Source organism: Acanthaster planci, linkage group LG21 (genome assembly GCF_054643075.1).
Source record: "Acanthaster planci isolate LZ-2023a linkage group LG21, COTS_SCS, whole genome shotgun sequence".
Lineage (NCBI taxonomy): Eukaryota > Metazoa > Echinodermata > Asteroidea > Valvatida > Acanthasteridae > Acanthaster > Acanthaster planci.
Genome location: NC_141797.1, coordinates 10,554,704 through 10,578,206, shown reverse-complemented (window position 1 = coordinate 10,578,206; position 23,503 = coordinate 10,554,704). Strand labels below are relative to the sequence as shown.

The 23,503-nt window shown below is 41.3% G+C and overlaps 3 protein-coding genes across 9 annotated transcripts; 1 reads left to right on the top strand and 2 right to left on the bottom strand.

Annotated features, from left to right (window-relative positions):
* Positions 1 to 79: 79 nt before the first annotated feature.
* Positions 80 to 10,349, bottom strand: LOC110981142 (uncharacterized). Of its 3 annotated transcripts, none has more exons than XM_022238438.2 (10): positions 9,554 to 10,349; positions 8,698 to 8,832; positions 8,248 to 8,392; positions 7,756 to 7,884; positions 6,595 to 6,794; positions 6,178 to 6,302; positions 5,769 to 5,945; positions 4,949 to 5,312; positions 4,360 to 4,517; positions 80 to 3,617 (listed from the first exon to the last, which is right to left on the bottom strand). In XM_022238438.2, exons 2-10 carry the CDS (start codon positions 8,735 to 8,737, stop codon positions 3,450 to 3,452), a joined length of 1,506 nt encoding a protein of 501 aa, XP_022094130.2. In that variant the 5' UTR covers positions 8,738 to 8,832; positions 9,554 to 10,349; the 3' UTR covers positions 80 to 3,449. The 3 variants fall into 3 exon arrangements, with proteins under 3 accessions (XP_022094130.2, XP_086987222.1, XP_086987223.1); XM_087131096.1 differs by having other exon boundaries at positions 9,568 to 10,349; XM_087131097.1 differs by lacking the exon at positions 9,554 to 10,349 and adding an exon at positions 9,351 to 9,546.
* Positions 10,350 to 10,489: 140 nt separating this feature from the next.
* LOC110981195 (monocarboxylate transporter 6-like) lies at positions 10,490 to 18,005 on the bottom strand. Of its 5 annotated transcripts, XM_087131099.1 has the most exons (7): positions 17,854 to 17,943; positions 15,676 to 15,726; positions 14,545 to 14,685; positions 13,898 to 14,136; positions 13,314 to 13,454; positions 11,905 to 12,882; positions 10,490 to 11,430 (listed from the first exon to the last, which is right to left on the bottom strand). In XM_087131099.1, exons 4-7 carry the CDS (start codon positions 14,124 to 14,126, stop codon positions 11,288 to 11,290), a joined length of 1,491 nt encoding a protein of 496 aa, XP_086987225.1. In that variant the 5' UTR covers positions 14,127 to 14,136; positions 14,545 to 14,685; positions 15,676 to 15,726; positions 17,854 to 17,943; the 3' UTR covers positions 10,490 to 11,287. The 5 variants fall into 5 exon arrangements, with proteins under 5 accessions (XP_086987225.1, XP_086987224.1, XP_086987226.1 ...); XM_087131098.1 differs by lacking the exon at positions 14,545 to 14,685; XM_087131101.1 differs by lacking the exons at positions 10,490 to 11,430; positions 14,545 to 14,685 and having other exon boundaries at positions 12,147 to 12,259; positions 12,535 to 12,882.
* On the top strand, positions 16,639 to 20,924 carry LOC110981105 (heparan sulfate glucosamine 3-O-sulfotransferase 1-like). The gene is made up of 3 exons (XM_022238341.2): positions 16,639 to 16,832; positions 17,833 to 18,177; positions 18,639 to 20,924. The coding sequence occupies exons 2-3, from the start codon at positions 17,844 to 17,846 to the stop codon at positions 19,388 to 19,390; spliced, it is 1,086 nt and encodes a 361-aa protein (XP_022094033.2). The 5' UTR covers positions 16,639 to 16,832; positions 17,833 to 17,843; the 3' UTR covers positions 19,391 to 20,924.
* The last annotated feature ends 2,579 nt before the right edge of the window (positions 20,925 to 23,503 follow it).

Sequence of the window (23,503 nt, the reverse complement as noted above, 5' to 3'; positions counted from 1 at the left end):
CGGACTCCCCTGACCACACAAAGACAAAAGCACACCCCAGGATCAAAGACAAAAACAAAACCATGGAATAGCCAGCTCATCAGAAAAATGAAATAATATGTTCATGCAGAGTTTATTGCACACACAGATGTACCAAGTTTCATGAATGAAACTATTTCAAACTTGGGATTTGATAAACAGGATAAAGAGAACACTAGTCTTGAAGGAATGCAATGTGTATTTGCATGTACAGCTTCAGGAACCAAACATCATGTCAAACGGGACCTTCATGCAATGGATCCCTTTTAGGTTTTGCGTGCAGCCTAACGAGAAGCATATTAAATATTAAAACTGATGTAAGCAGCCACAGATTCGGGGGGGGGCCTGTAATGACACCGAAAATGGGGAAAATACAAATAACAATAAAAACTAAAGTGCACCAGCAGTACCATTCTAAACAATGTATGGCAGGTAATGTTTTATCATCATTTCCACTTGTCTACAAAAATGAGACATTAAACGTCTTTGGCTTGACCCCCCCCCCAAAAAAAAAAACAATTCCTGGATCCGCCCCTGTGTAAGATCGAGAGCCAGTATTGCAACAAAACGGCTTTTAAAAAGAAAGTACAAAGTCTACTGCAGCTCCAAAAAGTAATGACATAATATGTGAGAAACGTGATCAATATTATGGTAGCACCAAAACTGCTAAAGTTGGAATTCCAACTGACATTTAAAATTTGTACGTGTTCCCTGTCATGTTTTATTTTTTCAACAAAAGACTTGACTTATTAATCTTGTTTGTGGGCATAATCATCTGGTCAGAATTGACTTCATCTCCGCACATGTATCAACAGACACACCCTTTGGAATTTTACAAGGCAAGCAACACTTTTAGCACTGCATGCAGTTAATTACATTTAAAATAAAAGTGTTCACGGCAATGAAAATATTAAAAACAATACAAAATATTTGCAACATTTAAGTTTGTTCTGGGAAGACGCGCATGCAGAAAATAATGATCTTGAACGCTAAAAGTACTGTCAGTGACCGAGTGTTACTTACAAGGAGGCTAGAAATCATAATTATAGAATCACAAGTCGAGCAAAAAGCCTCTTAAAATATTAAGGATATATGGCGAAGGTACGTAGATATAAATGTAGTTAGTATACCAAATGACAAAATTAGTAAATACAACACACAGTTACGTACTTTATGGACAAAACACAACAAGAATATATGAATTAAATGACTGAATACAGAAGTAAAGTGATTGTTGGATAGATCCTTGAATAGATTCAGCAGTAACTGAATTATCAGGTCAAACAAAACCAATTCTATCCATGTGACCGTAAGTTCTACTTACAAAATGGAAAAGAAGTCATAATAAGTGTTGAATTTCGGGAATGTGCCGAAACTCCTCATTCAGTGTACTATCAATTTTACCTGTCATGCCAATGGGCAACAGCTTCCAGCGTGCCCCGTTCAAATTTGACGCCTATCTCTTGCTTATGTTCTACATATCTATCAAGTAAACATGCAATTCCTGATCGGGCAGTGATCTGTTTGGTTTTCTTTCGCATGGTGATATCAACTGTCACAGATCACTTCAAAGAAAAATACAAAACGACAAAAAGTGATGCAAATGGAACCTGCTTACATTTATGTGGTTCTAGGCTTTGAATTTGATTTCGCTACGATTCTAAACAGTCTCCACAATGCACAAGTCAAATCACCGTCAATTAACATATTTGATGAAAATCAGTACAACGACACTCTTGGCTCGCTCATACAGAACACGTGGATTGAAATTGTCTCCTTATGGGCGCAGAGAGAAGACCGATTATTTCTATCTGGCATGACTCCAGCCTTAAGTCTTCCTCCGAATCTTCGCAACTATTTTGTTCTGTGGAAGCTGTGACACTTTCCTTTGCAAACAACTAAACCGACCTTTTCTTTGCTGAATGAAAAGAAAATTTCAAAACCACTTTGAACTTGAGGGATCAAAACATAATGTGAATAATGAGCACATGTAATGACAAACCTAATGCTAACATTACATCCTAATATTATGTGTTTAATTTCAAAAGTTCATATGCACGAATAACACAGTGCATCTGAATAAACTATACTCCTCGGCCTATCAATATAGGTAAAACATGAAAAAGGTAAAAAAGATATACTTTGGGCATAAATAATAGTGACAAACATTAAGCACATTATACCAATATATTACATGTTTAAGCATAATGGTACTTTATCGAAGTCCCTGACTTGTAAACATACTTGCAATTGCTACAGAAACTAAAAGATCTTTGTTAAAGAGCTAACAAAAACTATGAAAATAATACAGCTCTACCTTGTCAGATACCCCTAACCATTAGTAATCCGCGAGATGTTGTTTATTTACTTCCAAACAATGCCAGAGGTTATTTCAGGTGAAACAAGTCATGATAAAAAAACAAATCAAACCAAAATAAAAACCCTCAACAACCAACGGCCTTTAGATTTTACAATAAAGACTTTTAAAAAGATGTATCAAAGGAAATTATGCCACCAAACACTTGATGCAAGAGAGTAAGCTTTCAAAAAGACAACATCTTGTTGTAGAAAACAATTTGTACAAGCAACGAATCTACAAACTAAACAATTCTGAAAACAACTACACAAGAATACAAGTTTCACCAACAGAAAATTTAAAGACCTCAAATGTAAGGACGCCATGCTTTGTTTATGTGTCCACTTTCCAATGAGAGCTTGATAGAGTGCATCTCAACTCACTGCTATAGGAAAGCACCTTTGTAAACAATAAGGTGAAGTCATCATGTTGCAAAGTACTGACGTGTGATGCCATTTAGAACCAGAAAGTGCAGTGTAAAGTTTGGAGTTCGTGCTCATGTTGATTCATGAGCTGGTTCTTACCCTAATGCCTTGTACATGCATACATGATTGTGCACATGACATGCTCACTTTATGGTGCTCTAGAGGTCTATTCAAAGCTCTGAATTTAATAACAGAACACTCTACCAACTCAACTCAAGTCAGCCTCCATATTTGACGCCTTTGTTCTGGGGATTATAATGCGCTAAACAAGATCCAAGACATTGTTAGATTACTAAGCAGCTTTGAGATTCAACGAATCTCAATTGTTACCAGTGAATGATAGCCAGAGGCAGTAAAAACCTCCCAACCTGAGGGTTTGGGATAATGTTGAGATTACAGGATTCAGTATTGTTACCATTAATGAAATTTATGTCTATTTCCAAACATACTCTTTGCGTTAAAGAGATAATAATTTTTAATTAGGGATTTTACCTTTACTGATGAATATTCATGACACCGTATTTCTACGTTGTCAGAGAAAGCCTGTGAATTTTTAGCAAGCTCTCAGACAATGATGAGTGTACAGGGATATGAATATGCATCGGTGTACGGGCAAAAGTCCTGGCTCAATTTTTGTATCTTACTGGGAATTACCGTGCAGGCTTGACAATCTTGGGATGGAAATCTCTGTCTAGTAATCTAGGACTCTCCAGCATGACTTTCAGCAGCAGGTTGTCAGTGTAGTCTTCAAGTTCTCTTATATACTGTTGCCGCTCACGAAGAAGTCTCTCTTTGAGCAAGAGTCGACGAATCAGACCCTGAGCAGGAAATAAACAGAGAGAATTGTTGTTGATGTTGTTGCTGTTGATATTGTTGTTGATGATAATGCTGTTGTTGTTGATGATGACAACGGCATGGTTGAAGTGTGGCTACCACATCATGTACCAGGTCGAAAATGTAAGGTAAGTGTTTTGCAGTGACACCATGTATATGTAGCTTGAAAGATCTCTTTTGTGAGCAGGTGTGGCTCCGAAAGGAGACATTTGTGCCCGATGTGGCTCCAAGGGGCCACAAGTACTCACAAAAGAGATATTTCAAGCTAGGTGACGTCACCGCAAATGACCTGCAAACCTTCAGATCTTATTAGGACGAAAATGAAAGCAATGATCTTGCTGTCATACCCCCAAGCCCTACAGCTCAGAATCCTGGTAAGCGGTGACGTGACCTTGGCCAAGTCATCACTTCAACCTCACAGGTCTCACTCCACCCAGGAGTAAATGGGTACCTGTGAGGGCAGACACAGTTATTGTGTTAATCTTGTTGAGTCTGATATGCCAGCATCAAGCTAGTATACTCTCCAGGGAGCTGAGATGCTTCAGGATTATTCAGATGACATTAGCCCAACAAGCAGGGATAGTAATAATACATCAGAACCTGTGAATAGCATACTGTAGATAGTAACTGCGTGCACCTTGTGTTCTGATCGTTATTAACGATGCTTGTCTCAAGGGTCTTTGCCTCACAACAAGCAATGAAATTCCTCAGTACCCATTTCACTACCTCTTTGGTCATATTGACATACTGCGCTGGTAATTCCTCGTGTTCCTCCCGATTGACACTGGTTCCATATCCACTCTCCTTGGTGGGGTCAAAGGTCACACTCACATTGCTCTTCCGTAGAGACGGCAGACCACTGCGAAATGAATGCCTCAGCTTACCTTCAAAACAAGGAAAACAATTTGGTTTCCTTCTTGGGCATCTTGTTTGATGAGGGATGTACGAGTGCTTTATGTTACACATCGTTCATGGCAATCTTAAACCTTTGCTCTTCAACAGTGAAAGACGAATGAGCGTGCAGAGATCATGTCAGGGTTGAGGGGAAATGCAAGGGAAATCAAGCAAATTAATCCACTGGAGAGCAAACGAGAACTGTTAAAATCACTCTATTTGAAGTCATTGGTGATAAACTCCTGTATTCTCCTACTCCAAGGAGGAGTGTGACTGACACTTTGATAAATCTGTTCAACTGGTCAAAATGATGTCAAAAGTCAGTCTTGATGAGTTACTATATTCTTCAACTCTGTGGAGAATGACTCTCAAATTTGTTCAGCTGGCCAAAACAACACTAAAAGAACGAAGATTGGCTTACTGTCTCTTGAAGATTGATCTGACGACCTTTCATCATTCTGCTCCTGGGTTCCTCCGCCTCCAGGATTCTTGCCAGCCCCGCCCCTTTGTCTTGGCTGATACTGGCCCCTGGAGGAGTACAAGACTTCCAGTGGGATGTACTCCTCTGAGATGGACCTCAGTGGGTACGACAGGGGTCGTGCAGCTTTTGGAACACGGGTGTAAAGTTCCGAGGTCGAGGCCGCGTGATTCGGTTGGCTGTCACTTGGCAAGTATCGTTCTGGTAATGATGACGGTGGGAGTATCTCATGGAGTGCCTCAGGGGATGGAGAAGGTAGATTCGATTCACTGCTGTATGGACTCTGTGATGGAGCCTTACTGTGGGCCTGGAAAGTTATGAAACAAAAAACCCCTGACATGAGCGATCTTGGTTTCAAAAACATCAGGTACATGTTTCAGACATAAGTTTTCCCTTATAGCTCAAAACTTGTGGTAGTTTTTTAATTGAATGTTAGATAAGCTGGAAGCTTAAAAACGGAAATGAAAATGCTCCTATTTGCTAGATTTCAAGAGCCAATCCCAACATTGCATTCAATAAGCTCTTCCTGGGGCCTATGCTCTGATGATAGTCACTCTGATCCTTATGCAGAAAGCGATACATCACTGATTTTGAATAAATTCAATGTGGTGATACGAGAGACTGTCTGGACGAAGGATGTAAAACAAACAGTCCATACAAGCTTGTTGGTTTGACAGCATCCAGATGCCGAAGAGATGAGAAAATGATTCCAGTTAGCCGAGCTATCAGCATCTACACGAAATCCAAGACAAGAAGTGAATACCTTTTCTCTTTTCAACGAGCCGATGGCACTTTTCATTCGCTTCCGTAACCCTCCCTTTTTTTCCTTTGAATGCGATCCATCGCTGCCCATGGACTCCTCAGAACCAAAGTTTCCCTGTGCATTGTGGGATAGCCTTCTCTCTGATGCTGGGCTCTCGGAAGCAATGGAATCAGAGGCCTGCAATAGATACATGTATAGGCAACAAAACAAGAGATAGCCCTTGAAAAATAACATGACAGAACCTCAGACTGGACATGACAAAACTTTAAAAACTGCTTCCAAACTCAGTTTTTAGGTTATGCAAACCTAGCCCTTTTACCAATTTCCTCAAACAACTTAATGCAAATCAAGTATTCTGCATCTACAATGTACACAGCCCGTCATCAAAGAGAACTATTTGGCAACTCACCCTTCCACTGTCATTGGAGTCAGACTTTTCCCGTCCAGTGATCTCTGGCAGTGTACATGTACTGTCATCTTTGCTCACCGCTGTGTAGCTTTTCAAACGAGGGACTTTCAGCTTGCTCTTTAATCCTGCATGATATCACGCAACAGAGACTCAATACAGCTGAGATACAGCTGAGATACAGCTGAGATACAGCTCTGTAGTAGAGTTATTTCAACAGAACAACTTCAAAACGCAAACCATTTTGATCTTGTAGAGGTATGTAAGGAACTCTGACGTTTCTAAATTCTGAAAGGTTGAGGATTCAGGACTGTTAGCATTAAAACCCCAATTATAAATTCATTGCGACAAATGTAGCAAGGTGGAATACAAACAGAGATATCTAACCTATAGCTACCAACCACATCACACTTGACTCACCTGGTGGCTTGGCACGCAGAGATGATGACCTCTTGGCTTTGCTTGTGCTGTCTTGACCTCTGACCTCTGACCCATCACAGTCCACCCCTATAGCCAGTGGCTCTGCACTGTCTTCCATGATCTCAACAGTGATTTCAATCTCTCCTCGGTCTTTACTGTCCTTCTTGGACTTGCCAGGCCTCTGTTGAAGCTTGTACCATCTGACACATACATAATTACCACATTTATGACACATGTATGGTATATCTTGTGCTAGTGTTCATAGGCAAGATGCTTTACAACAATACCTGATGGAGATGAGGGCCCTCTCCAAATGTAGACATGGAAGAAATGTCTGAATCAGGAAGTAATTTTAGTATAATTCTAGTCTATACTCTACCTTATCTCTTATCGTTGAGGAGAAAGTTGAAGATTTGCTTTAAAAGCATAATCTCTGTAATACTTTTCATACATTTTTTGTAAGCATCCTTTGTTACGTTAATTTACCTCTTGTAATGGCCACACTGCTGAATATGCTAAATAGATTAATGACAAGAGATCAACCATCCATCAATCAGACAAAAGAAATTGGTTCAGGAGTTGTACAGGCACAAATTCAAATAATGAATGTTTACGAAGACAAATGCTATGAAGCGACAGATGGCATGTTCCGTTCCGCAAAGAATGTTCCATTCCGCAAGGAATGTTCCATTCCGCAAGGAATGTTCCATTCCGCAAGGAATGTTCCATTCCGCAAGGAATGTCAACACATGCAGCCAGGAACATGTGTGTCTCTTGGAAATGGTTGTATGCTAGTAGACAGGAGATGAGAAGTCAGAGTATTATGAGTACATTTCCAGCAGCAGCAAGAACTTTTGGATTCTGCCTGAGCTTCAAACAAACCTATCCAAGAGATGAATCTAGCAACATTTCACTGGACATTCCTTATGGCCCTCTTTAATGGTGAAACACACTGTGTTGGGTTTGTACAGCCTTGGCAACTATAACAAAACAGCGACTCCTTGTGCAAGTTATCACAATGCCCACTGCCACTGGCAATGGAAGCGGAGAGGCAAGGGGAGGCCAGTGGCCCCCCTCAATTTGAAAATGGCTACTGTAAACAACCAGAGATATCAAAGTGTTCAACATGCACTACAGACTTGTCTACCTACAGCCACTTACTTTGTTACTGCAGCGTGGGAATTTCTCAGCCTTCCTAGAGGGATCGCTACCATGCCCAAGAAGACATCTAGTACCTTGCCTCTATGGTAGACCCACAGCTCAACACAAGCATCATCTCTGGTGATGGTGCTAAAAAATGAATATCCAGACAGGAATATTGAGAGCTAAGCTTTTGGTCCATACTTGTATCTTAGAAAAGAACTGTAAATACTGCACATGTTGTTTCAATAGTTCAGTGATTTTGTCTTGTTCGTCTTTGGAAGTGTACAACTACGTGTAAGTATTGAATTTTGAGAAAGAAAAGGATATTAAGGGGAGATCATAGTGAAGTCACGACGAGGAATCGCTGTTTGAAAGAGACTAGAACTTTCTTTGTACTTTGAAAGGCTGGTATCAAGTCTCAGCAAAGTTCCTGTCTCAATCCTGCCAAGTCACAGCAATCCTAGCTCTGGGTGGATTTAGAGGAACCTGGAGGAGTATGGGGTTACTTACAATTCACAGTCCTCGTTCCACTGAGGATTAGGCGACTTCTCTGCAACCGAGGTCATGAAACGTTCTTTATCACAGGTCATTTTGACGAATGCACTGCTCCACGTGCCGTCTGCACCTTTGGCAACTAAGTGCCGCGTCTGGTGAACTGTAACGTGAATGATAACAAGTTTACTAACATTCCACACACCAGTCAAAAGACAAAAACCTAACCTCCGTTGTAGATCTTGGAATCAGCTAAATAAGACATGGGACTGCTGTTGAGCTGAGAGCAGTGATAAAATTGAAACAGACAGCTGCCTGTACAGCAAAAGGAATCTTTTTTAACCTAAATCACTGTGTGCTGTGTAAATCTCTTTTGGGAGGGGATGTTTACTTCACCAATGAAGAGAAGCGTATTGACTTTTCTCAAAGAGAATGCTGCTTCAATATGTAGGGCCTATTTTAACTTACCAACAACTCGGCATAGTTGACCGTCTTCCCCCGATGTCATCCCAAATTGTTGTGTATCGGACTATTGCTGGGTACTATGGTTTCATCTGTCCTTTCATTATGACATCTTGCATTCATTTAATATGGGGCTGTAGGCTGTCCAGTGAAATATTCCATGAATCAAAGTTACGGAAAGTAAGGAAACTAAGGGGTCTACTTGTCCTATTTTATTTTATGAAGAATGACCTGCCTGATAGTTTCCACATGTACCTTAACTTGTACTTGCAATACTCAACAATGTTCAAGATCATTTCAAATGATCTTGTCCTTTTAGTCAATCCTCAAGATAGAAGGAACGATTTTCTATACACAGGCACTGGTCAATATTACCTGCAGGGCTGTAGTGACCTAGCCATCCACAAGCAATGAAACATAATGTCCTACAAAGTCCAACTTGGCAGTGAAAATATTGAGATTTTCACTCAGAACTGAGAAAGCACTTCATGACACTCCGATTTTTGAGACCTGTCTCATAGGGAGTGTGCATAGGGTGTCAAACCAACGTCCGTATATGGAATTTTTTTTTTTTGGGGGGGGATTGAAATTTGATAAACTTAAACATGGAACGAAGGCTCCATCTCACGTCTCAGTCATCATGGTCATGGGCTACTCACGGCGTGAGCGATGTACTGCAGTACTGCTGGTGTACGTGTGTACTGGCTTATCGCCAAACGGTAAAATTAGCCTAGGTCTGTGATCATGATCCACGTTTTTACAACAAGCCTTTTTTCTTTGAACGAACGAACACCAAAGACAAATATATCTATACAATTGCTATAGCCCCAATCATCCAAAGAAAAAAAAGTGAAATCCCTACCCAATGATCCTTACCAACAGCAATACGAAGTGCACACATCAAAGGTGTTTTGGTGCATGTACGATATACTGAGATTGTAAACAGCGCCACCACACGATGGGTTGCGAGAATATTCTAACAAAACGCCCTCACTCTCAGGAACGCAGCGGAAATCGGAACTACATCATGTTCATGTACATGTAAAAGTGTGTGCCACAATATTGCCCTGATATTGGTTAAAAATAGTACGTGTGCTTCATCAATCTTTTACAAGCAATAAATACATGTATATGTGTTTCTCAGAAACGCTCAACGCTAAACAGTATCCTGTTCATACGTGTGATGTCACTTCAGTTTAAGCCACGCCCACTGCAAATGCACTGATCGCACAGTATTCTCAAGGCCGCCATCATGCTATTTGTCACTATAACTGCAAATTCGTACGTCCCCGGCGTTCGATTCGCGACCCACGAACAACTGCAAATCGAGCTGTTCAAGAACACGCGAGAAAAAACTTGTTAACACAAGTATAAATTCCCAACTAGTTTGTAAAAATGGCCACAATGTGGACGAAATAAGATTTAAGCCCAGTTTATGGGGGAACAAGTGGAGTGAACTGAATAATGAAATGTACGTTGCTCATTCGAGAAATAGTAGGGTCTATGACTCCTACTAACCAAACCTACGCCTAAATTTGAACCAAGGCTAAACCAGCAATAATGGGAGACTTTGAGACGCATGACCAGTGGTGGCAGACACTGAACCCGGTGCATTTTCGCAGTTGTGCCACTGATATCTGCACGTGCTCTGAACTAACGCGCATGCATAGAACTGCATCCGCATGCCCACGACCAAAAAGGACCGTTGTGTCTGCCGCCATCAAGCGTCTCAAAGTCTCACATTGACGTGATAATTATTGTTAATCAACCAACCAGAGTGTAAAACTCAAAAACAGTATTTCAATCCAAACTTTTACAACTTGAACTGTATTTGGAAGTATAGTGTTTTTCGAAGGCAAATCACTCCAACAGATCCATTAAGCTAAGATTACTAGCTCTCGTCCTACAGCTGTGATACTAGAAGAACAAGGTATAAAAAGTATTGTGCCAAAGAGGCACGAAGAGTTATTACACTGTTTTACCAATACTGCGATGGATACTTTTTCGTTTAATTGTGATACCACACAGCCTCTTAATAGAATACTTAATAGAAGGCAAGTCCTAGCTGCGTTCACCACCCCAAACTGTTCATTGTGATCAGTGTATACTGCGCGTACGATTAAAGATCAATCACATTGATAATTCACAACTTCAATTTTATGAAATTTAGTTATATTTAAAAGAATCTAGTTTTTAAACTAAAAAAGATTGCTACTGACGCCAAAAGCACGAGATGAAGTCTTCCTTCATATCAGGCAAACTGAAAACGAAAGTCGTAGGGAACATCCAATAAAACCTGTTTTGATGACGTCACACTGCGGCTTTGCAATTACACGACTGTTTCATTATTCGAGGCGAACGCCTCAATGTGCCATGTATGCACATGTGCACATAGATCAGCATTTATTAGTGCAAGGGTCTATGTCACACTGCATGTTTCAGCCACGTGCATCCTACGCGCGTGCACGCTTGTCACAGTTTTATACGCGCGTACTGGACACCAATCACAGCTCCAATTGGTCAGAAAAAAATGGGGCGGGGCTTTATGGATCGGTCTATTGTGATGACTGTTCTGGGATGGAAATGGCGCCATCCATTAGAGCTGGTTGTCAGAATTAATTCCTGGTTCCATTCGCTTCAATAGAGGAAAGAGAAGACACTGAAGAGCACCCAAGAAGGAAATTCCCGAGAATATGTAAAATACCGCTGGGTAGCTAGCCGTCAAATCCAGAACCAAACCTATGGACAACAGCAAAACCTGTGTTTAAAAACCTACTACAACTGCACCCAGTCTGAGAGTCGTTTATAGTTCGATAGTCGATGAGTATATATTATCGAAACTCTTGTTTGTATCGTCTTTTCATCGGTTCTGAGCACATTTCTTTTGCAAGATACGAATTGAAAGCACTTAACAATTTCTGATGGGAGTTTATTGACTCTTCCCAAAATCGAATTCCCTTTAATGTAATTCGGCAACCAGAAATAAAAACTATAAACCACGGTTGCACAACGCTCGTGGACAGGTTGTACGCGCGCGTTATATGCATCTTTGACCGATTAAGGTGCGCGATTTCCCAAATGCACGTGCGCGTCAAGCTGAAGTATGTGCATGAGTGTGGCGCCACCGCAGTTATGGAGTCTAATTTGGTAGTCTATATCTAAATTGACTTTCCAAGCTATGAAAGACATTTCCTGCCTGACAATGTCGAATACCTGAAATGATGGGTGCGACGAAAAGTCCAGTTCCTCCAACGAATGTTATCCAGCCACAGCTCACAGCGAAGTTTGCAAGACCCACAAAATGGCGCATGAGAAACAGTGTAATACTTAGCGTTGCGCCCGTGGTAAAACCTTGGAGGAATGACGACACAGCCAGAAGCACATAAACATCTGTAACACCCATGATGATTAACGAAACGCCACACAGTGCCATCATTACACCGAGCACGCCCTCAACGGGAACTTTCTTCCAGCTGATCAGCATCCCATGGCTTAGTCTTCCCAGCAGGACACCAATTCCGACAAAAGTCAATAAGAAAGTGGCGCTAGAAGGTGTGACGTCAACAGCCTGGACACGAGGGATAAGGAACGTGACAAAAGTTATATACGGTGCTTGGTTATGGAGGAAAACTATGCACAGTAAGAGAGCTCGATAGCTTTTGGCAAAGGTATGGAGCCCCAATTCAGTCGATATTCGCCTCAGAAGAACTTTGACGAAAAAACACTTGGATGAATCGCTGCTCGTGCTGCTTTTGTCCTCTACCGTTAAACTGAAATCATATTGCAGAACTTTGCCTGACGTCGGTAGATCATCTGAAACTATATCAGGTGTTTCTCTCGTACCGATTTTAACCTCGTCCCCAGTGGAAGTGTTGTTATTGTCAATCGCAACGCCGTCTTCGTTTGGTGAATCACTTTCTGTCGAGTCGGACATCAACTTAGCAGCCTTGTGGACTTTACGTGGCCTAATCAGCGCGCAGCAAACACAGAGATTTGCTGATACGGCAGAAGCAATCAACATGGTTCCCCGCCAACCGTAACTCTCCAAGAGGAGTTGAAGTAGAGGTGGTGAAACCATGAGCCCCGTTCCAACCCCAGACGTTGCCACTGAATTTGCAGTCTTGAATTTCTTTTTGAAGTACAGGGCAACTGAAAACAAAGCCGCGTTAAAAGCGATCCCAAGACCGACTCCTGCAAAAGAAAAATTAGTTGCCCGAGAAATAATGGAAGTATTGGTGCCAATGGCTTTTCTGCGGGGTGTAAATATAGTGGCGTGTGAACAAAATGACAAACTTACTGCGCAGAAAGAACAAGTATAAAGATATCCAAATCTCCAAGAACATCTGAGATTTTGTTTCCTGAAACAATGGACGAACGGGGGTGTACATTTGCCCCCCCCCTAGTGACATACTTCGTTTTTCATGTCTATGCTGCTTTCATGATTAAACAATGGAAAGTTCCCGCCTATTATTGATAACAAAAATGTGCATCAGTGGTATAGGTTTCACTTTTATTTTGATGATCTTTTGGTGAAAGGATCCATCAGATTGTATGAAGAGCAATAAACACGCTTTGTTTTAGCAACGTCATTGTTCCACCCGATGACTTCGCGAAATAATTACCTGCTATTGCGACGGTGATGTACAGCTGACTTATGGTGGTAACCCAACAGCTACTGAAGAGCCCTAGCGAGGCCAAACTGCCGCCCAAAATGCCCGAAACTCGGCAGCTGAAACGATTTGTCAGCATTCCTCCAAAGATACCTCCAGGGGAAAAAAGGCAAGGAATCTGATGTAAAGTGTATACAGCAATATTTAAAAGGAACAAATACAAAGTGTCGGTTTTCAGGCATGTTAACTGCAGAATTTCACGTCTGATCAGTTGGGAAAGTTAAAACATACCTTGGTATTAAATAAATGAAATATTGCCATGGAATTTTTCGTCTCCAAACTAAGGCTTGGCTATTCCAGATTATCTGAATTCATTTTGGTAACTCTGATTAATAACTGGCTGTTTAATTATTGTCAACCAATACACTTGTTTTCTTGTGTTGTCCGAATGCACTATTTCAGTGTTGAGAAACCTGCTTTAAACTTTCCAGCATTAGTGTTTGGTGCGTCTGAGAGATCTCTCCTCAAATTGGTTTGAATCTTCTGATCTAGACCATTTAAAGTCAATTCTTAAAACCTGTGTCAATGTCTTATACCACTAAACCCGTGGAGCGAGGACAGAATACTCTGGACAGCAGCCGTTTCCTTAGCGCTTGTGTCGAACGAATTCTGCCAGCTAATATACAAGATTCCACTACAACGAAGGAAGCCCACAGAGAGCGCCATATTGATATGAGCGGCGAGGGCGACTACGATACCCCATCCACCTTCTCGGTCGGTAGAGGGCTCTCTTCCGTCTGCAACAGTGGAAATTGACCGGGCCATGTTTTCAGATCTGTATTGGATGAAGAAAGAGGGATTCCAACTGCTTGATACAGACAAAATTGCTCAGCGAAGACACTGTGTGATCTCAGGAGCAAAGGTACTAAGTTGTGTTGAAATGTTACAATAATGATCACGATGACCACGACACCAGTACCTGAAATTTCCAAGTATACCAAATCCAAAGTATGCAGAAAGAGAGCAAAATATTTCCCATAGAATGAATTGTCTTTCAAAAAGCCAAGGTTTTTCGGGGACAAAATATTATTGGCAGGTATGTTTATGTCCCAAAAGTGAAAATAAAACATGAATTAGCAGCTGCTTTCCTGGCATGAATTCTCATGGCCTCTAATTGCGTATGCAAATGGCCCCATGGGACATGCGCAGTTATTGATTTCTCTCTGAAACATTTGTGACATACCGCTGGCCCCATCCAGCTATAACCAGTCACCGCGGCGGCCCTGGACATGTCCCACCACGGCCTGATGAGTGAAGTCAAGTTGTCCGATGCCAAATACACCCGTACCGTACCCACTCCGTCTGACTGGAACTTTCAATGGTCCTGCCAAACCACAGTTTAGTTCAATGTACAAAGGAACTTCGCCTTTGTAACTTATCGTCAAATATATCCAGCAAGAAATTAGACCGAGGGGTACTCCCCAACATGTCCTATCGCTACACACGCTATAGACTATTGTTACCTAACCCTTCCCCTCAGATTCCAGTGAAACAATGACCAACACAAAGTGTGTGTGTGGGTGAGTTTGTTTTTGCATTCAATTGGGGAACCTGAACAATAGAGGACAATAAGGTCCTCGATTGACAGAGGGTCCCCGATTGATAACTGTGTACAAAACCTATGGGTGGTCTTCTGAAAAAGTTAGAGTACAAACAAAAGAGGAACAATAGGGGGTCCCCAGTTGCAGGCAAATACACACTTCTGGGGGGGGGGTATCTCTGTCCATATCTTGCTTCACATGGCCTCACATGTGATGCACCGTTATGTTCAGCTACACCTTCGAAACCACTTATGACTCAGATGAAGCAATAGCAAAGACAAGTGTGGTCAATAAACCAGCTATGCAGTTGGACTGTCACCCAAACCCCAAATATCCCGCTTATCTTCATTTGCTGACCCCGAATATCACCTGCTACATAGGAACAATAGAATTCCACGCTAACGTGATAGCGATATTTAGGGAACGCAACAGTAGTTTGAAGAATGCTTTACAGGTTAAGATACATGACCAGAAACATGTTTAATGTTACTCTATATTGTTCGGCACACAAATCTTCAGTTAAAGTCCGTAAATGCACACTTGTCTGAAGTTATTAATTGAGTTAACAGTTTGACTCTGAGTTTAATAGATTTCTGGTCCATGAATCGTAATCCTAATGCATTAAAAAAACTTCTGATGACAACTGTCAGGACGATTGGTTGTTTTCGATACAATGAACGCCGATAACAATGAGGCGATATAATGACGTCGACGATTGTGTCATCGAGGAATGAATGGAGAAAATGAGACATTTATGGTGTAAAATAACTTACATTTAACGTCAAAATGCTTCCCCTGCATTCGCAATTGTCACAGGCTGTAGACTTGACAAGAACAGTATTAAATGTGTGATTTAAATGTTGACGTGGTGTTATATAATTTTGCAATAAACACAGATAAGAGTGCTCAAAGGTCGGCCAGTGCGGGCAACAGTCTTTATCTCACCTGACGAACTTATTCACTGTAAAAACCTACGTACGTTTTACATGCGGCAGGCTTGCAGTTTGAAAGAGCTCATCATGATCCAGAAACAATTTCTGTGTTTTGGAGTCAGGACTCGGGGAAACTTGTTTTACTCGGAGGATGGAAAATCATTTATATTTAGGTGCAATTCCTGATATAAAAGTGACCATTAATGTCACTGCACACACGGTGTTTCTGTCTGATTAATTCAACACTGGAATGGAAATTCCAATGTTCAAAATTTGGATGGTATTAAGTTGAAGTGCGCATACGGAAAATTATTCAAAATCCAATCAAACTTTTATGCTTATTTGATAGCGTCATACTGAAAAATCAATGTATAAACTAAAGATCAAAAGCATCGTGGATCAACAAACACTGCACTTCGATGGTTCACGAAGGACTATGAATTACGTGTTACGATAACGTTGCTACCAATAAAATGAGAACTCTCCACCAACATGGCTCTTTTCAACTGATGAGGGAGTGTTTCTGCTGAAGGTGGATAGAATAGCAGGAATTCCTAAAAAAAGTATTTCAATGCACAACTGAACTTCTCCGGAAAACGACTATCCCCTCATAGTAAGGTTTTAACTCACGTGTGCTTTCAGTTCCTAAAAGAGGAAAACACCTGATCTCGTGGGGTGGGGGGACTTTCCCACGCCCCTGGTACACCATTGCAATGCATACCCCTGTATTACTCGAAATCCCTACTCGGTTCACATAAAAATAGAATCCAATCCAACGCGGCACCATCTGGTCTCGACTGTACATGTAATTACCAACATGGCCCATCAGTGACCTCGCTCAAGGCAATGGCTGACAATAAACAACAAAAGAGGCCTTCATGCTTCACTGGATTCTTCGGCAGGCATTAAAACGAAGCACAGGAAATGAGAAATGTTATGGCTTCCGACACCACATGGACTGTAAAGTCCACAGGTTAGTGGATGTACAGCTGCAGCAGGTGAGTTTTTATCTGTAAGTAAACATGTCTAGGACTGTGATGTAACAGTACAGGTACACGTAGATAAATGATATATGCTACGAGACAATCCTGGGAAGTTATCGACCCTCATTAAATTCCTGCAACAAGCCTCCTTGTTAGAAGCCGTTCATCATTTAACCCATCAGATCCTAAACCTCCACATATCATCCCACTGCCTGGGCATATATATATATATATAGAAGGGTTGCATGGAGCACCCTCACAGAGGACAGGTCTTTGTTCTTGTGTGATATGCTCGAGTAGACCCTTCAGTACTTTGTTGGTGGATGACTTGTCCGGCCATGAATATATGAAAAGCTGGGACAGGAGGAGATGCGGACACCATGACACTGTTTAAGGGACAGTTGTGAATGTATATTTATGTATTATATTCCCTGCAGAATCTCACATCTTACATCTGAACGGCACCTCTGAGGCTTTTGTAATTATTTCGATAGAAATATGCTCCCATCCCCGGGACTCACGCCCATGCCTACTGCCAAATAAAGAAGTGGTTTTGTTTTTACCTTTCCAAAGGAAAATGTGCGTACCTTGCTTTCAGTTAGCAAGCACGTCGAGTTGCCTGTCTTACCCGCAAAATGTAACCGAGTGCAGTTGTTTCAATTTTTTTGGGTGGGATTGATACCACAGGATGTGTTCCATTTGTTTAAAGGGCAGCCCCGGCCTGGGGACGATCGCGCGTGCTGCGTCAAGTTATTGAAACGGTGGGGATAAGGTTAAACGTGTCACTCGTGGGAGCTAATCGAACGCACCCATTCAGACAAGAAACATACACTCGCACACCTGTGTTCTCCCCTCCTCAACATTGCGATTGAATGCGATTACATGCTGAATCATTGTAAGACCATCGATTCTTTCTATTGGTTATTAGTATAAGTTGGCATATATAATTATGACTATTTTAATCAAAGTCAAGGAATACGGTTTGTTATGACTCCTTTTTTCCATTTCCTTTCAGGGAGAAGGGAGATGGAATTACCTATGCAGATCCGTTCCAACATATTACGGGCTTTAGCCTTTTCTTATCTGTTTTCCATGGTTACTTTGTTGGTGTACTTGATGTACTCCGCCACTGTCAATCTCCCAAGCCTTCCGGAGGGCCACTCCATTTACTGGTGGCGTGATGCTTCCTACGGCCGCTACATTTTACGACATACGTGCATTGACTCTGACGTGGTGTGTGACGAGTGTTGTTATTGTTACACCCCAGCGTCTCATATCCTTGCTGACTTTGGTGAGTTAAGCCAGGCTTCGTTGACTCAAAGACGCTGTGAAAAGAGACTCCCTCAAGCTATCATCATAGGTGAGAATCTTTAGTGTAGATGTTGGCTCTCTATTCTGCTACCTTACTATAAAGGTATCTGTATGCTATCTGGGCACCGGGTCATAAGCCTGTTTGTTTCACGAGGATCCGGATCGCGATCAGTGCATCTGTCGTAGGTTCAGTGACACCTAAACCCGCCTAATAGATGGCACACACCAACTCTTGGATCACTGATCACGATTAAGATCCGTGCGATGGAAATCGCACGCGCATTCTTCAGCTTGACGCGCGCGCGTATTTGACAAATCATGACACCCCATTGGTTGAGCAGGCCTGTAACGCGCGCGTGCCACCTGTCCACAAGCGTTGTGCCACTGCAGTAGTGGCTTCTAGTTGTACTGTAGTTGTTGAAATTACACTAAATGAAAGTAAAAAAGCAAAATGGTCTCGTTGACAAAAGGGAAATCACTGATAGTCCCGTGTTTGGTTTTCTATAACAGGTGCAATGAAGTCAGGGACGTACGCTTTGAGAACTTACCTAAGTTATCATCCACATGTAGCCATGGCTTATGACGAACCCTGGTTCTGGAACAAACCCGAGGAGTTTGATCAAGGATTGGAGCGATACCGTAGATTGATGCACTACAGTACTCCGGGTCAGGTGACCATGGAGAAAACACCTGATTATTACCACGCTGTAGGTGTTCCAGAGAACATTGCTAAACATCTGCCTGACGCAAAGATCCTAATGATCATGAAGGATCCGGTAAAGCGAGCTATCTCCCATTACAACTTCGAAAGACTCAGGAGCGAAGACTCTGAATTCCCTGCTACGTTTGAGCAGGCTGTTTTGACGGCTGACGGGCGCATTGATGAACACTCCAAATATATTTCCTGGTCCGGTTACTCTACGTTTGTTCGACTTTGGCTGCGACACTTTCCACCACAGCAATTCCTGGCCATCGACGGCGATCCGTTTATCCGCAATCCGCTGCCTCAACTACAGCGCATCGAAAAGTTCCTAGGCATCCGGCCCTTTTTTAGCGAGGACATTTTCACCAAGAACACCACCAGTGGCTTCTGGTGTTTAACTAAGCCAATCTTTTCTTGTGTCCCGCAGAGTCGACCACACCCACCTCACCCAAAAGTAAGTGACTCTGTGCTGACGAATTTATATCAGTACTTTAGACCGCTCAATAAACAACTTGCCAACCTTCTGAAAGAACCCTCGTTTGAGTGGTGTTCTTATTAAATATAATTTGCGTGTACATTCTTGAAGGTGTACAGGTCATTGCTGTACATGTGTTCAGAGAAATCGGTTGTCGTGTTCTTTAGTCAGACCAAGTAATCCGTTTTGTTTAGGACATGACTTAACTTTGTGGCCGTGGGAGAGGTCACCAGTGACTTGATGTTAGGCGTTATAATAGGGATGAGTCTTAATCAGCGGTTTCCCCAATTCGAAATGAGCTGATTTCACATTCCAATAACTGAATAGACAGGATTCCAAAATAAATTAGACGGACACATCACTTTTAAGTTAAGCATTTTAGTAGTCGGATACACACTTAAGGGTAGATCGCTTGTTGGTTGTGCTGACATTGTTAAATTTGCTTCATTTTCTTTGATAAGAAATTTTATTGCACATTCCTGTGAACTAAGGATCCTTAAAAGTTACTTTTGATATGACACTCTGATGCATTTTAATTATTATTTTTGCAAGTTTGGTTCTTATGTTAGGCCCGTTTCAGACGTCGCCCTTCTGCCGTGTCGAACTTAAGATCGGTTGGTGTTAGTTCATGAAAACGAAAATGTCTCCATTCCCTTTAAATGCGCACAAATTGGATCAGCTCGCGCACCACTGAGTGCCAGTTCGTGGTGTACCCGACGTAGTAGAGCGTCGTACATGTTTCTGCACCTCTTGTAGTTGTGTAATACGTGTACTTTATGGTTTTATGGGCAGTTGTTTATTTACTTATTTTAGAAGTTCTTAACCATAAACAACACTGTAGCTGGAAAAGGAATAAACAGTAAACAAAAAGAAAAAATAGTTGCAATGTCTATCAATGAGTCAATGGAATGTTTTGGTGTAGAAAAAGATTAATCTAGAAATTCTACGTAGAATTCTCGCATTTATACACCATCTATATGGCACTGAGGACTTCGTCAGTTTGGGTGTACCAGATTTTGAACTGGACGACTGAAAGAATGGCTAAAAATTTTCGTTTAAGATTAAGATCATTCATTAGTGGGGCTGGATGGTATTCTGACAGCACACGTCTAACAATTATGACGTCAATTGGGAACAGCAACACGAGCGGGAGAGGTCTAAAGCTTAATATCTTACTTTTTGTTGTATTTTCCCCACTAATTCCATTAAAGGGGTGTGTTCGATTAGCTTACACGGACAACCATGACCTAAGAATGACTTTGTGCGCTATGTCAAACAATCACGATAGCTTATCGAAATATGGAGGGGAAAATGGGGAGGACGAAGCCGACCCAATCACTTGAGGGCGCACCACTATGTCAGCCTTGCAACATGTAAACTTGAAATAACTGTTTGTTGTCTTAGGGCTGTGGAGACATGCACTGCAGTTGTTAAGTGCGTTTCATGCCAGAGCTGTTTACAATTGTGGCCGAACGATGAATGGTTTGGACGGTCTAATCGACCATTTGGGACCAGGATCAGGGGTATGGATATCAATAGCCGATTTATTATTACGGAGGGATCCATTCACATATATCATATATTTCCATTTACGTTGCACCATTGAGCCCAGCTTTTTGAATTATGTAATTTATTTCCTTTTATGGTATCCGTTAATGCACGGTCGATAATGCCTGTATTCAATAAAATTCCTAATGGAATTAACACAATAAGGACACCTAAACGACTATGGCATAGCGTAGATACAGTCAACATGATATGATGCCTATGGCTGTTTTGTGTTTGAATGCTCGGCAGTGGGGAAGCAAAATCAAATAGCCGTTGTGGCATTTAATATCAGCAATTCAGTTGTGTGTACATTCTGGGAGGTGCAGAGTTTGCACTGAGTGAAATAGGCCGAAGCGGCTATTTGCTCTTCAGTTGGACGAGGTAATCTGTTTTGCTTAGGACATTATTTAGACTTTGGCATTGGAGAAATTACAAGTTACTTGTTGTTGGCCTCATAAAAAAGATAAAAATATCGGCGAAGTTCCAATGAACTAGTTTCACATACCATCAATTGAAAGGAAAGTATTCTACAAATAAACCGAACAGAAAAAAAAAATAGTTTCTGAAATGTGCCTTTTGGATAACGGTATGGACGGTTGGGAATAGATCATTCATTTACCCGGGTCTTTTATCGTTGTTTACTTGAATTTCAGGAGAAATGGAAATAATTTCACATTGTAACTCAAATGTATTGTTGCTATTTTTTTACACGGCTTCTGAAAAAAGCTACTTTTATTGTTGACCATTTGTACATCACTTGCTGAGCAATGTAGTTTCTCCCTGGGGATAACGTTTCAAACTTTATATCTTTTCAGTGACTTGGATGTTCCCCGAGGCCCCAAACTTTTTTTCTGTGTGTTTCATTTCTTTTGGTAGGTCATTGCATAGATTGACACAAAACTGTTTTTTTTTTCTAAATCAACTATCTCCATCTTTCGTCTTGTGCAAGATCAGATAGATTGGGTTCATGTTTGTCATGTATCGATGTATTTGTTTGCGTGTGAAACAACGGTTTGTCTCACGCAAGCGGCAATATGTGGCATTAAATAACGTCTTCCTGTCAGACAGCAGATGATTAATAGCGTGTGTGTCTACTGTAAACTTGCCCTTCCACACTTGCTGGGGTTTTTTCCGGGATTGTGTGTCTGAATAACTTAAGGCCTATGGGTTTTTGACATGGAATGTTATCGTAGAATCAGTACTTCTGTACCAAAGTCATGGCTGCTGGCTTTGCGCATGCCTATAACAGTGGTATCTTTGTTTTCCCCGCCCCCAGCATAGAAGTGTTCTGGCGCCGTTGGTGGTGGCTGTTATCAGGTTTGCTACTTGACTTCTGCACTGTATCTTGGTCTTTGAAGAGACTTTCAAATTCCACCACCCTTTACATTTTTATGGTATTTGCAAATGCAGAGTGTGAAGTTGTACATTACATAGTGCTCATCACTAAGCCTAAATGTTAATTATCTCCCGGAACAATTAGAAACTTTGCTGATGTGTACTAGCATGACAAGTACCCGCGGACGTTGTAGTGCTTGTTTTGATCCAAACCGAGCAAATTCGAAGCTTTTGCATGCTAGATAAAAAAAAAGTTTCCAAGTGTGCTGGGGGAAACTCACAATCTGTGTTATATTGTGGGTTGCAGTTTAGACGGGCTAGGGAAGGGAACTATGACATTTGTGTATTGAAAATATATTGAATCGGCACGCTCACATTTAGAATGCTAAGAAATAACTTTATTGTATGTGAACACGAAAATGATTCTTTCTCCTGTCCATTCCTCAATAGTTAGTTATCCCATTATAGAGAGGAAGTTTGTTCATTGCTTCCCGCTTAAACTTTACGTTAGGTTCCGATTAAATCATTTTGACCTGAAGGCTGAAGAATGTGTTACATAAATCCGCAGATTTAAAGCATAAAATATTACTGTACCTTATTTGGTACCACAACATCTATCCTGAAATTATTCAAAATGTTTCCACTACAGCAATATTGGAGACTGCAACGGCGAGGACGCTGCTCACCGCTGTTTGATTGATCCGTAGGATCCATAGTGATCTCAATGTCATTATCGTCTTCAGAAAGATATCTTCAGAAATCAAAGTGTCGCCTGGTTACTTGTCAGATGCATAAGGGTAATTCCAGAAATTAGGTGTCCATTTTTTTCGTGTCCCTGTCACATCTGAAATATGATTTTGCAAGTTCAGAACACATTTTCTAATTTCGAAGAGTGATGAATTAATGCAAATACCTGCCAAACAAATAGTAATAGTTTAAAAATCTATTCCAGTGATATTTCAATGTCAAATAACACAGGTCAGATGTAACAGGGACAGAAAAAAGTTACACTTTTGGACCCCTAATTTCTGGAATTACTCATATACATTTATCTGTTAAAATACCCATCGCACCTTTTACGCGATTCTGCCTTTCAACAAGAGCTTGTTATATAGTATCCGTATTTACCAGGTGCCGCTTGGTTTTGCGGACATCGATGTTGAGGGAGATGAACTTTGTTTCCGGATCTGACAACAAAATATGAATATTAAGAGAGGTGCAAGCGGAATTGCTACCGTGGGAATGGCTCATGCAGGTACAATGGCAAAGTTCTTGAAATAATCAGATTGACAGATAATTTACAAAGGAGGCCTT